The following is a 14,127-nucleotide window of genomic DNA, read 5'->3' on the forward strand; positions in this document are numbered from 1 at the left end:
CTGCCTAATACCATCACAATAGTGAAACATGGTGGTGGCAGTATCGTGCTGTGGGGGTGCTTTACAACAGCAAGGACTGGGTCAGGGTTGAGGGAAAACTAAATGGAGCACAGATATCCTCAATGAAAACTTGTATGCACTGTTCTGTTTGTAAAATGTATATTTTAATCCATGTCCCCCTTTTCAATGAATCCCTGTGGGAGAGGATCCGGAGCAGGCTGTGAAGTTTATGGAAGTTTTTTCTCATATCTTTGCCAGACATTAAAACTGGTCAAAGAGAAAATCCCAGTGTAGCAGTCTCTTTCACATCATCATAAACACAATGCAGAAATTTCCACCAATTAGCTACATGAATACTTCTGTCAATGTGAAATTTCGTTGTTGTTGGGTTTTTTTTTTGTTTGTTTGTTTTGTTTTGTTTTGTTTTGTTGTCCTTTAATTGAATTTACAACATTTAAAAAACTCTGTTTCACGTTGTTATTATTGGGGTATTGAGTGTAACTTCATAAGAAAAAAAATACTTAAATGATTGTAGCACAACATGCTTTCTGGATGCTCTGGTGCAATTTATTGTGATGGTAAGTGAATTGACAGTAAAAAAAAAAAAAAAAAAAGTCAAGAGCAAAACGTTGTATCTTGAGACAGCTGTGCAACCATGCATCTAAAAAAACTTCCATGTAAGGAAAGGATCACTGTTTTGCTGCTCCCCCGCCATGACAGAGAGGTGTTGTACAACATTAAAAGGTGTATTATGAGCTGATGTTCACAAAAGTAAGATTTCCCACAGAAAACACCCAGCGATTCTGTGGAAGGTGATGATCTGTGTTTCAGTAATCATGCCACATAAAATTTGTTTTTCATCTGAGCAATCAGTAGAAAGGGAAAACGAAACTTAGAGATAGCAAAGCGCAGGCACCTGACATTAAGCACACACCTCCCACGCGCTGATCGCGTGTACTTCCTCTGTTTACTTCCTTCTAAACACAGTCAGACCTCAGACTGCGACAGTCAGTCTGCGTAGGACACCACGGGCGACGTACGATGGATAGAGAAGAGTCCTAGTAAACTCCTGACTCTGATACGGCAAGTACATTTTCTTTTTGTTTGTATTTCTTACCCAACATGATTAAAGAATGCAGTAGACCTGTTCGATATACCTACTTTTATTTAATGCGTGTTAGGTTGCAACTTTTGAACGGCTTTCCAAATGAAACCTCACATTTTTTTATCAATTAGATATAAGCTCTTAATTTGTAAAGTTCTGTGTATGTTATCTATGCAGTTAACTATTTTCATGTGCTGCTGACTTGACCTATAATGAGGACTTTTGAAACCAGTTAGCAGCAGATGTAAAGTGAGGTCTACCTTCCCTGGGGGCTTCCCAGCTGCACTGTGAAACTCCCTTCATTTGCTAGGAAAACAATCTTACGCCCCTCCCAGATAAGCTGCACTGAAGTTTCATGCCTTAGAGAGGTGTCACTCTGTCTCTTCTGCTTCAGCTCGAGACATGGTCTCTTGCTCTTCTGATCTGGGTACAGCAGCAGGAATGTTGAGAAACTAACTGCTTCATGTTTCATTTTAGATCAAGCAGCAGAAACCAAACTTCAAGATGGATTACAAATATGATACTGGAGTAGAACTGCTGTTGGCTCACATGAACCTTGAGGACATCATAATCGCTGCAGAGAGGCTGTATAAACTTGAAGAAGTGGAGGAGGAGGAGGAAGAAGTGGGCTTGTCTTTCGAAGAGGAAAGTCTCTCCCAGGAGGAGATGGATGACAGTGAGGTGCAAGAGGATTCAGTGGGCTCTAGGGGTCCGCAGGAGGACTTTGGGGTTGATGGGGTTGGTGGTGTGCGCTACGGGACAGTGGCAGACCTCCTGTCCTTTGTCAACCTGCTCTCTGACATGCAGGCAGCAGCCCTGCAGAATGTACCAAAGGAGATGGGAGTCCTGTTGAACAAGGTAAGAAGCACCTCAATAGTCAAAATGAATGTTTGTGTGCATGCAAATGAGTCACCCTACTACACATGATACATATTCTCATTATTTGGCTGACCTTTATTTGCAGAAGTACATGTCTGTGAAGAAGAGTCGCTACCAGATTAACCTGGACGTGCTTCTTTTTCCATGGAAATTGACCTACAAAAATCACGGCTCTACCCTCGTGCCTAAGGGCTCATTTGGGAAAGTCCACTTGGCTCAGGACACAAGCACCAGAAAAAGGATGGCTTGCAAACTGGTGAGTCCTGTTCAGCAAAGACTGGAATGCAGTAGCAGCCTCTGCTGGCTTCTCAAAACTTTATAAGTGCCAGTAGTTCACCTGGCAAGAACTATTTGTTCTCGCTGTAACTTTTCCCGTTTGTTCAGCGGGTGTTAGAGTCAACATGACATTTTGTGTTTTGAGTAAAAGGGGAACAGCAGACTTCAAAAGAAGACAAACATCCGTTTCTTGCAACAAAAATGGGCCAAGACTAGTGCAAGAATGGAAAATGAATTGGCCCGTGTGAGAGGGGGGCTATGTGACAGTGTGTTTACTGTTTCTCACTTGGAAAATATTGACCGCTAAGGCAGGAAATAGTTACTACCTCGTCTGCTGTTGTCATCAGATCACAATGTTGACATGGTGGGTTAGACACACAGATAAGAGGGTTTACTGGAACTGCTTTATTTAGTTGTTATCTTAATTGCATAAGCATACTGTAAATCAGAAGACAGACACATCAATAAATCATTGTTTAACATCTGCTCCATGACAAAAGCAAACAATAGATGGGGAAAATACTTATATAGAGAGTAAAAGCAGAGGCAAAGAGCCATACCATCAACTCTTGTGAAAAAATATCAATATTTGGCACTGATGTAGGCTAATATTTTGAGTAGATATAGACCAACACTTACAGCTGATATAGGATGATAATTGTATGATACAGGCCAGTATTTGAAGCTGATATGATACAGGCCAATATTCATAGCATATATAGGAAGATAACTTCTGCCAATACATGTCAGTTTTTGTATCATAAAGGCCAATATTTACAGCACTTATTGGCCAAAATTTTCAGCTGATATTGGCCAAAATATACAGCTGATATAGGTCGATTTTTACAGCTGTTATAGGCCCGACATTTATATAATATAGGCCTATATTCAGAGCTGATAAATTCCAATATTTAAACCCCATATAGGCTGATATTTACAGCTGATATAGACCAGTATTTATTAAATACAGACCAATATTTACAGCTGATAAAGGTTGCTATTTACAGCTAATAAAGGCTATTACTTGTATGATATAGGCCAATATTTAGAGATTACATAGTAGAAATGTACATTTGCTGTAGGCTGATATCTATATGATATAATCCAATAAGTACAGATGATATAGGTGTCTTTACAGCTGATATGGTTCAAATTTTGAGTTGACATAAGCTAATACTAGTATGATATAGGCTAATATTTACAGATGATTTAAGTCAATATATATTTAATGTTGGCCGATATTCACAGCCAGTATATTTACAGCTGATATAGGTTGCTATTCACAGCTTAAATAGGCAAGTATTTGTATGATATAGGCCAGTATTTGGAGCTGATGTATGCTGATATTAAAAGCTGATATTGGCCAATATTCACAGCTGATACAGACTGATATTTACAGCCAATACATTCAGTGTTGATATTGGTAGAAATTTTACAATTGCCAGTACCACCAAACAACCTTTTAAGCTAATTTCAGCTGATGCCCCTATCATGCATACAATATAGTGCATTTCTACCATTTTGTGAAAAAAAAATCCTTTTGTCTTTGTTTTCTTTTTTTGCATGGATTAAACAAACAAGTTTATTTTTTAGGGGATTTTTAGCACCAGTAGATTTGTTTTTTCACCTTCACACATGTCAGGCCAAGGCCATCAAGGTTCAGGGACTACTTGCAGAATAGTTGCTGACTCAAGCTCACAGGACTTCAATTCATTTGAAATATGTTTTGAAAACAGTCAAATGATGAATCATGAAGTAGTAGTTTTGTCTGAATGGTGAAATATGAGTCTTGCAGACCTATAAAGTTACTTTACATGGAGACAAGTCAGACTGACAAACGCATCAAGCATTTTCAGCCCTGCATATTTTAAAAATGTTTTACTATATTGACGATAAACTCCTTTAAATGCATTAGGTAATGTTTTTCCATCATTGTGGCAGATCCCTTTGGAGCACTTCAAGGCAGCAGATGTGGAGTTCCAGGCCCGTTTCCACCACGAGAACATAGCTGAACTCTTCGGCGCTCTGCTCTGGGACCAGAGCGTCCACTTGTTCATGGAGGCTGGAGAAGGTGGCTCAGTCCTGGAGAAGCTGGACAGCTGTGGACCAATGAGAGAGTTCGAGATCATCTGGGTGACCAAGCAAGTCCTGCGGGGCCTGGAGTACCTACACTCACAGAAAGTCATCCACCACGACATCAAACGTAAGTGCAACAGAGACGCATGTGAAGTGTTTTTGGGGGTCATGCTAAATTTAACAAAGATAACACAAATGTTTCTGTACATGATGTAATGTCACTTTAAACCCCCTTTGCGTCAAAGTCAAGCCACAGCAGGATGCAGCTCTCGATGAGTTAAGTGCCAAGTAGGAAAGAGGTGATTCAGTCAACACAACCACAAACCAGGAAGCTTACAGAAATCTCAGACTGAAATTCTTACGCACACTTTAGGATAGTGGTAAAACATAGTCAGGTCACACTGTCGCATAATGTGGTCACTAATTACTTAGATTACAGGAAGATATGTCAATTACAGTAGGCGTGGTTCAGCTAAGAGGTAGTTTAACAGTGGTTGGACCGCAGTAGAGCTTCTGGGATCAAAGACTCCTCCAGCGCCTTGTGTCAGGCCTCGTAGCCTGAGGGCTGTTTGGTGTCTGGAAATTCCAGCCCTCCTTCTCGTGGGTTAATTGAGGGTCCACAGAGGCAAGTCTTTCATGACAATGGCCAGTTTGGCTCAGTGACATGTAGCTGTGGCTTTAGTGTTTTCTTCATGTGATCAAACTATCTTATTAAACCTTGGTGGGGTTTAAGAGAAAGGATGAGTCTCTTGTCAAAAGTCTTACCCTGAGGTTATCTGTCAAACTCAGGGCTAACAGCACAAGGCATGCTTGAATTCTTCTAAGGAAGCTATAGAGCTGTTTCCCAGTTTAAAGGAACACAGTGCAAGTTTTCCCTTAAATCCCAGCCTGCACTGCAGAGATTGCACCCCTGTGATGCGGGAATCACAGCTGTTATTTCTCTGTCATCCTCAGCCAGTAACATCGTCCTGATGTCGGACAAGGCAGTGCTGGTGGACTTTGGCTTGGCAGTGCAGATGACAGAGGATATATACAGTCCCAGAGACCTGAGAGGAACTGAGGTAAGACATGTAATCAAGTCTAAAGTACTATTTACATAAAAGTAGTAACACCTGGGGACAATGTGTGACTAATACATGTACTTCCTGCTGAGCATTTGTGTGTGACAAGCCAAATCTTTGTTTAACAGGCTGCACTGGCCAAAGTTATTATAGTAAACTATAACAAACTAAATAACAAAATGTAACAATCATTTTAGTTAACTGAAGTTAAATAAAAACTGAGCTTTACTAAAAAGTAACTAAAAATTAATTCTGTATTTGCAAAATTAACTATAATGAAGTAAAATTAGAGATAAAATCTCCTAGTCTTTGACAGCAGCAGACTGACATGTACATGAACACCCAAGTGTGGGGAGAGAAAAATAGCCTGATTTGATAGAGAAAGATTTCATAAAATGGTCAATTTTAGGTCCTGAGTTGTATTCAGACACCTAATTTGAATAAATACAATGAACAGTGAAATCAGCCTGTTTGACGGTATTTGTAAAAGTTGTATGATGTTTACTTTTTATGGCCCTTATGGATCTCTCTCCTGTCGATTATCCCATATTGCTGAAAAAAATAAAACTAACACTAAAACTAGGGCTGTCAAGGTTAATCACATTAATCAATCCACAATTAAAGCACTAAGAAAAATGTAACTGCGATTAACTGAATGATTTATCATCCATTTCAACACACTTTAGTTAATCCACATCAACATCTCTTTGCAGCCACAGTGATGTAAAATAAATCCTCCACTATTCCTAATGTCTCATTTCACAAAAAAAAAGTCACAGATGGCTCAGTGGACAGTCTAAACTGCAAACTAGTTGAATTTTAAAATGTGATACAAGGGGTGTGATTAATTGCAATTAACAACAAAAATCCTGAGATTAGTAACTTCATACTCAGTTCATCATAATGGTGTGAAATGATGAAATGCTGCTGCTGGAAACCTGTGGAGTCTCCATGTGGAGAATACAGCATTTATTTTGTTCCTGCATGCACGCAGACTTGCTCACAGTGGCGGTATCTGTGACTTTGTAACTTTGAGTCGCTGCTTTGTTGTGTCTCCTTCTCATCTAACCGTATGTCAGTCACTCACCCATCAGCTGTTGGCTGTGCTATCATCAGTCAGAAGCTTAACATGAGTAGTGCAACGAGCCGTTGTATACTGCAGTGGTAAACTTAGCAAAACAAACTCTGTCTGAGTGCCATAGAGTCCACTGTTGGCTCTAAAAAGCGAAGTTATAGCTCCAGTTAAACACACCATGTTTGTTGTCTGACAGCAGACAGAGCAGAGACACACACTCGCTAACCAACGCATACACATAACGCTCATCTGTGCGTACTGTCCAACACTGCCAAAGCTCGTATGAGAAAGAAAGACCGCAAAATGATAAAATAATCTATTTTTTTTAATTACAGCAAATGTGTTACTGACAGAAAGATTTATTTTGAGTGTTTTAAATATGGATGTACTTAAAGAGGATGAGAAATAGTTTGATTTTACTGATGCAGCTCTTTCACTCGGTCGTAAATAGTTTTAAAGTACTTTAAAATAATCGAAATGCTCTTATTATGTATAATCAAATATAATATTAAATATGATTATTGTAATTGTAGCGATGAGTGCATTGTGTAGTAAAATAAAGATGTGGTTGACTGTTGAAATGAAAAGTTTGATGTGAAGAGCATTAAAAAGTACACTCGTCTTGTGAGACAAGTGTCTCATCACGCCACTATTCAGAACAGTGTTGGATTTAATCCTTTCAGAGCTCTTCTTTTTTTCTCCATATAGAAATGGGAAACACTTTATGCTGAGCTTTATTTTACCTTAAATAGATTAATGTTCCTCTTTATATGGTGCTCCATTTTACTCTACATAGATCATTCTATCCCTGCTGCTTGTAATGAGGGGAACAAAAAACAAGGTGGTTTTGGAGTTCTTTTAGTATTTACGCAAGAATTAGACCTAGTGTTATAATTTTAAAGAAACACTTATACCAGACACACACTATATGGACAAAAGTATTCAGCCACCTCACCATTAGACAAACAGGGACTGTAATGAAATTATATTAAATGTTAAATGTACTTTCACATGGAGTTGGCCCTCTTTTGCAGCTATGAAAGCCTCCAACTCTGGCAGCAGCTGGTAATAAATACACTTAAAGGAGGACTATTTTAGAGGAAAATATTACTGTATCTCTGTAACTTGGTAAAAATAACTCCCCAGATTTTCCAGCACACAGACAACTTAAGATTATTTGCAAATCTCAAGAAAGCCATGATAATACTAGTCCCTTACTAATGGGGCCTTAGTATGGTCCCTTATTAATGAAACCCTAGGGAATATACATCTACTTATCTTCTCTTTTATAATTGTTTGGGCCAATAACTAACAGAATTGATCACAGGTGTGCTACAGAAGTAACAAGTCTCAATGAATCCTGATGCTAGCCTTCTCCATGGTCTGAAAGTCTTAAGACTTGTCAGCACTCGTCATTTTTAAAGCAATGGTTGTCAGTGATTGGCAAGCATTGCTGCAGAGCAGCCGGTGCACTTGTTGACTTTAATGATGCTAATAATAGTTTGCCGTCAGGGTTCCCAGGGCAGATTTAATCAGCAGTTTCGGGAAATTGAAGGATTAATACAAAACATCTTCCACAAGCCTTTTTCCCCCCACTATCTGTTTGTCTTTCTTTCCCATGTTTTGGCCTGTTTGTGTGTCACTGTGTATTGGTCCCTGCACATGCAGCCTTGGCCTCTCAGAATTTGACTTGTGGAAATTCCCAGGGCGGACAAACAGCAGTAATACTAAAAGAGGCAGAGTGAGCAGTTGCACCAGGCTGCTCAGGCTCACATTTACATGAGAAACAGCCTGGAATTTCCAGCAGAGAGAGAGAGGGATATTTGCTTTTTAACTGCCCTCATCTTGACACACACAGTTTGAGATAAGGTGCAAACCACTCAAATAGGAACTAGTTCACACCGTCTCTTACAGTTAACCTCTACTTTACTATTATGTTTAATTCATGTTGTGCTTTATGTTATATAGATGTACATGAGTCCGGAGCTGGTTCTGTGTCGAGGACATAACACCAAGACAGATATCTACAGCCTGGGAACCACCATCATTCACATGCAGACTGGGAGCCCTCCATGGGTCAGGAGATACCCACGCACTGCATACCCATCTTACCTTTACATTGTAAGTATTTGATGCGTTTTGGCTGCTGGTTAGTCTATTTGTTCACAACCTCGGTCTTAAATGAAATTACAGAAACACTTTATTATAATGCCTATACAACATTAAGCAATAGTAAAGGATTAGGAAATACTGAATAACCTTGAAGAGCAGATGGATTGACAAGACTCCATGTCTGTCATTGGGCAAATCCACCTTACAAAGCTCCAGTCTGAAACATTTGTGCCAGGTCTGAGAAAGGTTCTGAAACAATCAGCGTCATTTAAGGAGAATGAGTTATAGCTTTATCAGAATTGGGCCACATTTCTTTGTTAAATAAAGCCCCTAACAGGCTGGCTGCAGACCACAGCTTTCAGACGCCCCCTGTTGCAGACCACTATGAGATGTTGCTTCTGTCAGGACAGAAATACATGCTTACACGTTAAAGATAGAATCTGATTAATTTTTAGTGAGGTTTGGGTCAGAGTTAATGTAAGTTTGAGTATAATGTAGCTAAGGATAAAATTAATGAAGTCACATTGGCTGCGTAAGCTACAAAGTTAACATAGCAGAAGACTGTACACCTTTTACAAGTTTTTAAAATCCCACATTTCTTCACTTAAAATAGCTAAATAGCTAGCTTAGCTAAAGCTAACATAGCTATGTAGCTACATTGGCATTAGCTACATTTGCTAAAGCTTACATTGCTAAAGCTAGCGCAGCTACATTGGCTTGTGTAGTAATGCCAACTATGTAGCTAGCCTAGAGCCAAGAAGCTAAAGCGAGCCACTGTTCACGTAGCTGCTTCTAAAACATGTAATTTAACTGCTTGACTTTGGTTCTGTCCTGACAGAAGGGTGTGTCTGAGAGCTGTGGTTGCAGTCTGACCCCTCTCGCTTCGACATGAGTTTGCAATGGTTTTCATGGGTGGCTTTCGCATAATGAAGGAGGAATGCTGTTTGTAGTGACCCTACTGGTTAATGCTGTAAGCTACCCAAAAAGCATTCTAGTATTGCTTGCAAGGCAAAGCAGGAAGTGCTCTTTTAACAGCTTTTCTCCAAAGGGAGGTGGGAGTAGCTTAGCAGCATGTCTGGTTTCTACACAACCTGGGAATGCCAGGTAGGGCCCTAAATGTTACATAGGAGAGGCTGTTTAGTTTCCCTTTACAGGTGTGAGCTTACATGATTGATTTTATGGCAGAGAATAATTGTGTTCCTCCATAAGGAGGTAGCATAAATGAGATGCAGCAATGACATCCTGCCAACACAGGGAATGCCCTATTAAAACTTGAAAACTGAATCATTTCACTGGTTTTAAAATCAATTGGAAGTATTTAAGATAATGTAAGATCTCAACTAAAATGTATAAAACATAGGAGTAAACATTTATTAATTAATTTAGACCTCAGTGCAAACATTCTTTATATTGTTGCTTTAACTATGATGCCCAAGATCATTTGAGCTGTACTTTGTTTACAGAGATTCACTATCCAGTCACATAGCTATCAAACCAGACTTTGATTCTATCAGTGTATTTGTTTTTTGCTGCACAGTGACACACTTTCCTGTGACATGCCTCGGGTCTTCCACAGCCTAGATTATCATGGGATAAAAGAAGGCGTAACACGACTGATAGTCGTAAGACTTTAGCGCCATTTAGTCACTCTTCTTCTGCTTTTTAAAGTTTTCCGTGACATAGGTTCCTTGCTCTCTAAATGTCTCGTTTCTGTTTTTAAAACAACTTTTAGCCTTTTTGATTCAGATCATTACTCACTTCCTCATGAAACTGCCGTCATGGGGAAGTGATGTTCTGTCTCTTTTATAAGTAGCTTTGCTACTTTTGCTTGTTTCCTTTTGCTGCACCAAACTTGTTTGACTTGTTGATAATCAGAATGGCACTGTAATGGCTAACATAAAGCCAGTGAAGGCAAATAGATGGGCAAATTAATTCAGTGAGTCCCTCATCATGGCATTGCTTCTGTGAATTTTTGTGAAATAAGACAGTCTTTCTTTTATGGAATATTTACTGGTAACATTCTTCACTGTTCTTTGTACGCAAGATCCCAACAATGTGCATACAAATCCATACAAAGATTCACGAGACAACACTCTGCATTAGTTACTCAATGTGGCAATAAAAACCTAAATGAGTAACACTGACTCCTTAGTGAAAGTCCCTACCTTAAAAGTGCACCAACTGAACTTAAAAGTGACACCTGCCGGAACAGTTTGAGTCTCACAGCTCCTACAAACACTAAAAGTAGGTCACTGATGCAGGAGGAATTCTACATGTTGTTTTCATTGTTTTGAGTTTGTTACTATTCAAATTTTTCCCTCATGTTGCATTTTCCTAACCCCCTTACAGATCCACAAGCAGGCCCCCCCTCTGGAGGACATACCAGAGGACTGTAGCCTGGCTATCCGCTCTTTCCTTGAGCGAGCTTTGGAGAGGAACCCTTCACTGAGGAGCTCAGCCTCTGAGCTTTTAAAGGATGATGCTATCAACCCACCCAGAGAAGATCAGCCCCGCTGCTGGAGCCTGGACTCTGCTCTGGAGGAGGCAAACAACACCATACTACGGCAGCAGAGCCAGCAGGCCGAGGCTACACAGGGTAAGGACTGGGTTAGGTTATTTGAAAATGACATCACACAGCAGGGAGAACTCCCCTTGGAGGGCAAGATGGGATTTCTGCATAGAGAAACACAACAAAAAAGGCCATGTTTTGGGCTGTTTACAACTATGCAAAGCTTTCTAAGTACATAAATAGAAACATCCGTTATTCTACTCTTGTGTCTCAAAAGAAGTGAAATATCAGGGTAAAAACATTTGTATTATTATAGTTTTATCTTGCAATGTGAATTTAAAATGCCTCTGTCTAAAGCCTGGACAAGCAGTGTCGCACAATGTTCATGTATGATCCGTTTCCACAAAGCAGTCCAGTTTGGTTGTGATGGGAAATCTGTCTCTTTTTAGAGATCCAGATCATTCGGCTCAGCTCAGCAGAGCTGGTTGTTTGGCTTCCAAATGGGTCTTCATTTGGTACCAGTTTGGCTTTTTCAATGTGGATTAAATAATGACAAGGGATGGAGGAAAGGAAACTGGCACTCAAACAGGAGCTAGTTCTTGAACAGCACATCTTTATGCGGTCGCTCATCCCACAAGGTTAATTTGGTTAAGTACATCACCGTTCCAATTACAAACATGTTTGTGATAAAATGATTTTTTTGTGTTTAAGAGGCGCAGCTAGCCTCTTAGCTCAGTACAATGGAGCTTTTCCACTATGATTTTTGATCATACCGATCCAAGCCAAGCCATGCTAATTTACTCTCCATCACCAGTTTTGCTGCACCGGGTCCTGCTCTGGAGCAGGGCCCAAGCATGCTTGTCTGCCTCATGATGTCACAGCAGATCGTCATCATTTAGGGACACCGCACTGATATGTTTAGGTAGCAACAGCTGCACCAAACTTTGAAATACCTCAGGACAACAGCACACACAGGCATGATGTGGGTTGACAGCTAAACCAAACAGTACTTCTTACTGAAGTGCAGCTATTTAATATCATCAGCTCAAAACGCTGTGTCATCCACTCTAGATGCCCCTTCAAATGGGTAGCTCAGTTGTGGAAAAGAAAATCCCCTGCCATGCTTGGCTGCTGTGCTGAGTTAAACCAAGTAGAACCGAGCTGCTCAATGTGATGGAAAAGCCCCACAAGACGATGCTAGAAGCTAGGAGGTCAGGACTTCTTTTGTAAAGTGTAAGGATCTTACTCCCTGTATGTAGAAATTTTCTGGTAATAAATGCAGCTTGAAGTCCTGTTTAGAGCTTTAAAGTACTAACTCCGATCACATTTATTCCTAATGGCTGTCCCTCATCATGACATTCAGCATAACGTGACTGCAAACCACCTATGCTGATGTTAATCTATACAGGTCAATGATAGCCATTTTACCCCTATAACATGTTCATTTGTTTGTTTGTTTTTTCTGCAGAATCTTCTCTGTACTGTGAAGACTCTGGTCACATCAGAAGAAACGGCTCCTTGTACATCGACCTGGGGGCCCTGTCAGGTTACTCTAAACTGGTGACAGGACCCCCCACTTCAGAATATGGCTAGCAACGAACTGCAGCATATCATAAATGAAACTGGACATTTTCTTTAAAGAATGGCTCACTCTCCGCTACGGAAGCTGGCAGATGTTTCCAGAAGGATCACCTGCTGCAGGTGACTTGACCCATTGATGGACTGTGATTATTTACAGGAGACCAGAGACAAAGAAGGAAAAGATTTAGCTCAGACTTAGAAATGGAAACCACTGCTGGACAGTGGTTAAAGAGATGCAACGTGGATCATCAGGGTGAAGGATCTACTGGAAATGAGCATGCTATGTTTCAGTGGTTAGATCAGGAATCAAACAGCTGTTTCATAAGTCAACTGCATATAATCTAATATTATTTTACAGGTGAAATATGTAAGCTACCTGTTAAAGAATGTGTGTATAATGCAAACATGTATAATATGTAGTTCTTAAAGGACTTCCTCTTGTTAATTCCTGTGGAATTTGAATGTTATGATGTTGGCCAAATGCAGTTTCTATGTGAGGTCTGATTTCTGATTTCTACATCCTGTGAGATGAGGCCTGCTGTGCTTGTTTGAGCCAATGTGATTCACTATTTTTGAGACCAAAACAGATACTATTTTAAAAAGAAAACATTAACTTATCATAGCAACCACATTAGTAAAAGTCCCAATGGATTCAAATGTTTGCACCCCTGTGGCTCTACAAAAGCCCTAAAGAGGTTGATTTTCAACAACTTAAATAAAAATATTTACAAATTGTATGTTTTTAACCATTATTGTCTGCTCAGCTGTGATGTGATGCTACATGTGCTGCAGACAGTGTTTAGAGTAATGCAAACTATGGTATTCAATGCCTTCTGCATGGCAAAGTAAATGATAACACCTTTTCAAGCCCTCATACTGATGCATAGTGGAATAAACATTACTATTCAATCAGAAGGATTTTTCTTTCCTATTCAGGAATGCAATGGCCAAAATTTTGAAAATCTGTAAGTTTCTTGTAAAATAAAATAAAAAAAAACAATAAATAAATGATGCATGCAACAGTTATTCATTTTTTATCGTTTGGAAATGACAAACAGAATCTTTGACTCTCCATCCACAATGTTACGCTTTGAAAGTGTGAAAAGATTTGGTGTTTGATAATGAAATGACGGTCCTGACCACTGATGATTGTTAATGGAAAGAACAGAATGAGTTTTGTCTGTTAGTGAAAATGGTCCTGTGGTTGAGAGTAGGTGGGGGACATTCAAGTTCCACTCCTGTTTGTGCTATGGAGTAAAACACCATTTAAAGGTGATGTAATTTTTGCAGTTTGGTCAACACGCTCCATCCAGCCAAGAGTCACTGAGAAATTCTACATTCAGTTGAAATTGCTAAGATGCATCCTTATGGGTGTACAAAAGGCTGTGCTTAAATTGTAGCAATCTATAAAATAACTCTCCAGATACCTCAGACTGGATGAAAGTGCTGTCCT

General features: G+C 39.7%; 1 protein-coding gene across 2 annotated transcripts; it reads left to right on the plus strand.

Annotated features, from left to right (window-relative positions):
* The first annotated feature begins 986 nt into the window (after positions 1–986).
* map3k8 (mitogen-activated protein kinase kinase kinase 8) lies at positions 987–13,696 on the plus strand. 2 transcript variants are annotated; one of them, XM_041814655.1, is made up of 8 exons: positions 987–1,083; positions 1,583–1,963; positions 2,070–2,240; positions 4,202–4,463; positions 5,291–5,397; positions 8,441–8,593; positions 10,934–11,180; positions 12,562–13,696. In XM_041814655.1, the coding sequence occupies exons 2-8, from the start codon at positions 1,610–1,612 to the stop codon at positions 12,684–12,686; spliced, it is 1,419 nt and encodes a 472-aa protein (XP_041670589.1). In that variant the 5' UTR covers positions 987–1,083; positions 1,583–1,609; the 3' UTR covers positions 12,687–13,696. The 2 variants fall into 2 exon arrangements, with proteins under 2 accessions (XP_041670589.1, XP_041670588.1); XM_041814654.1 differs by lacking the exon at positions 987–1,083 and having other exon boundaries at positions 1,477–1,963.
* Positions 13,697–14,127: the final 431 nt, after the last annotated feature.

Source organism: Cheilinus undulatus, linkage group 19 (genome assembly GCF_018320785.1).
Source record: "Cheilinus undulatus linkage group 19, ASM1832078v1, whole genome shotgun sequence".
NCBI classification, from domain to species: domain Eukaryota; kingdom Metazoa; phylum Chordata; class Actinopteri; order Labriformes; family Labridae; genus Cheilinus; species Cheilinus undulatus.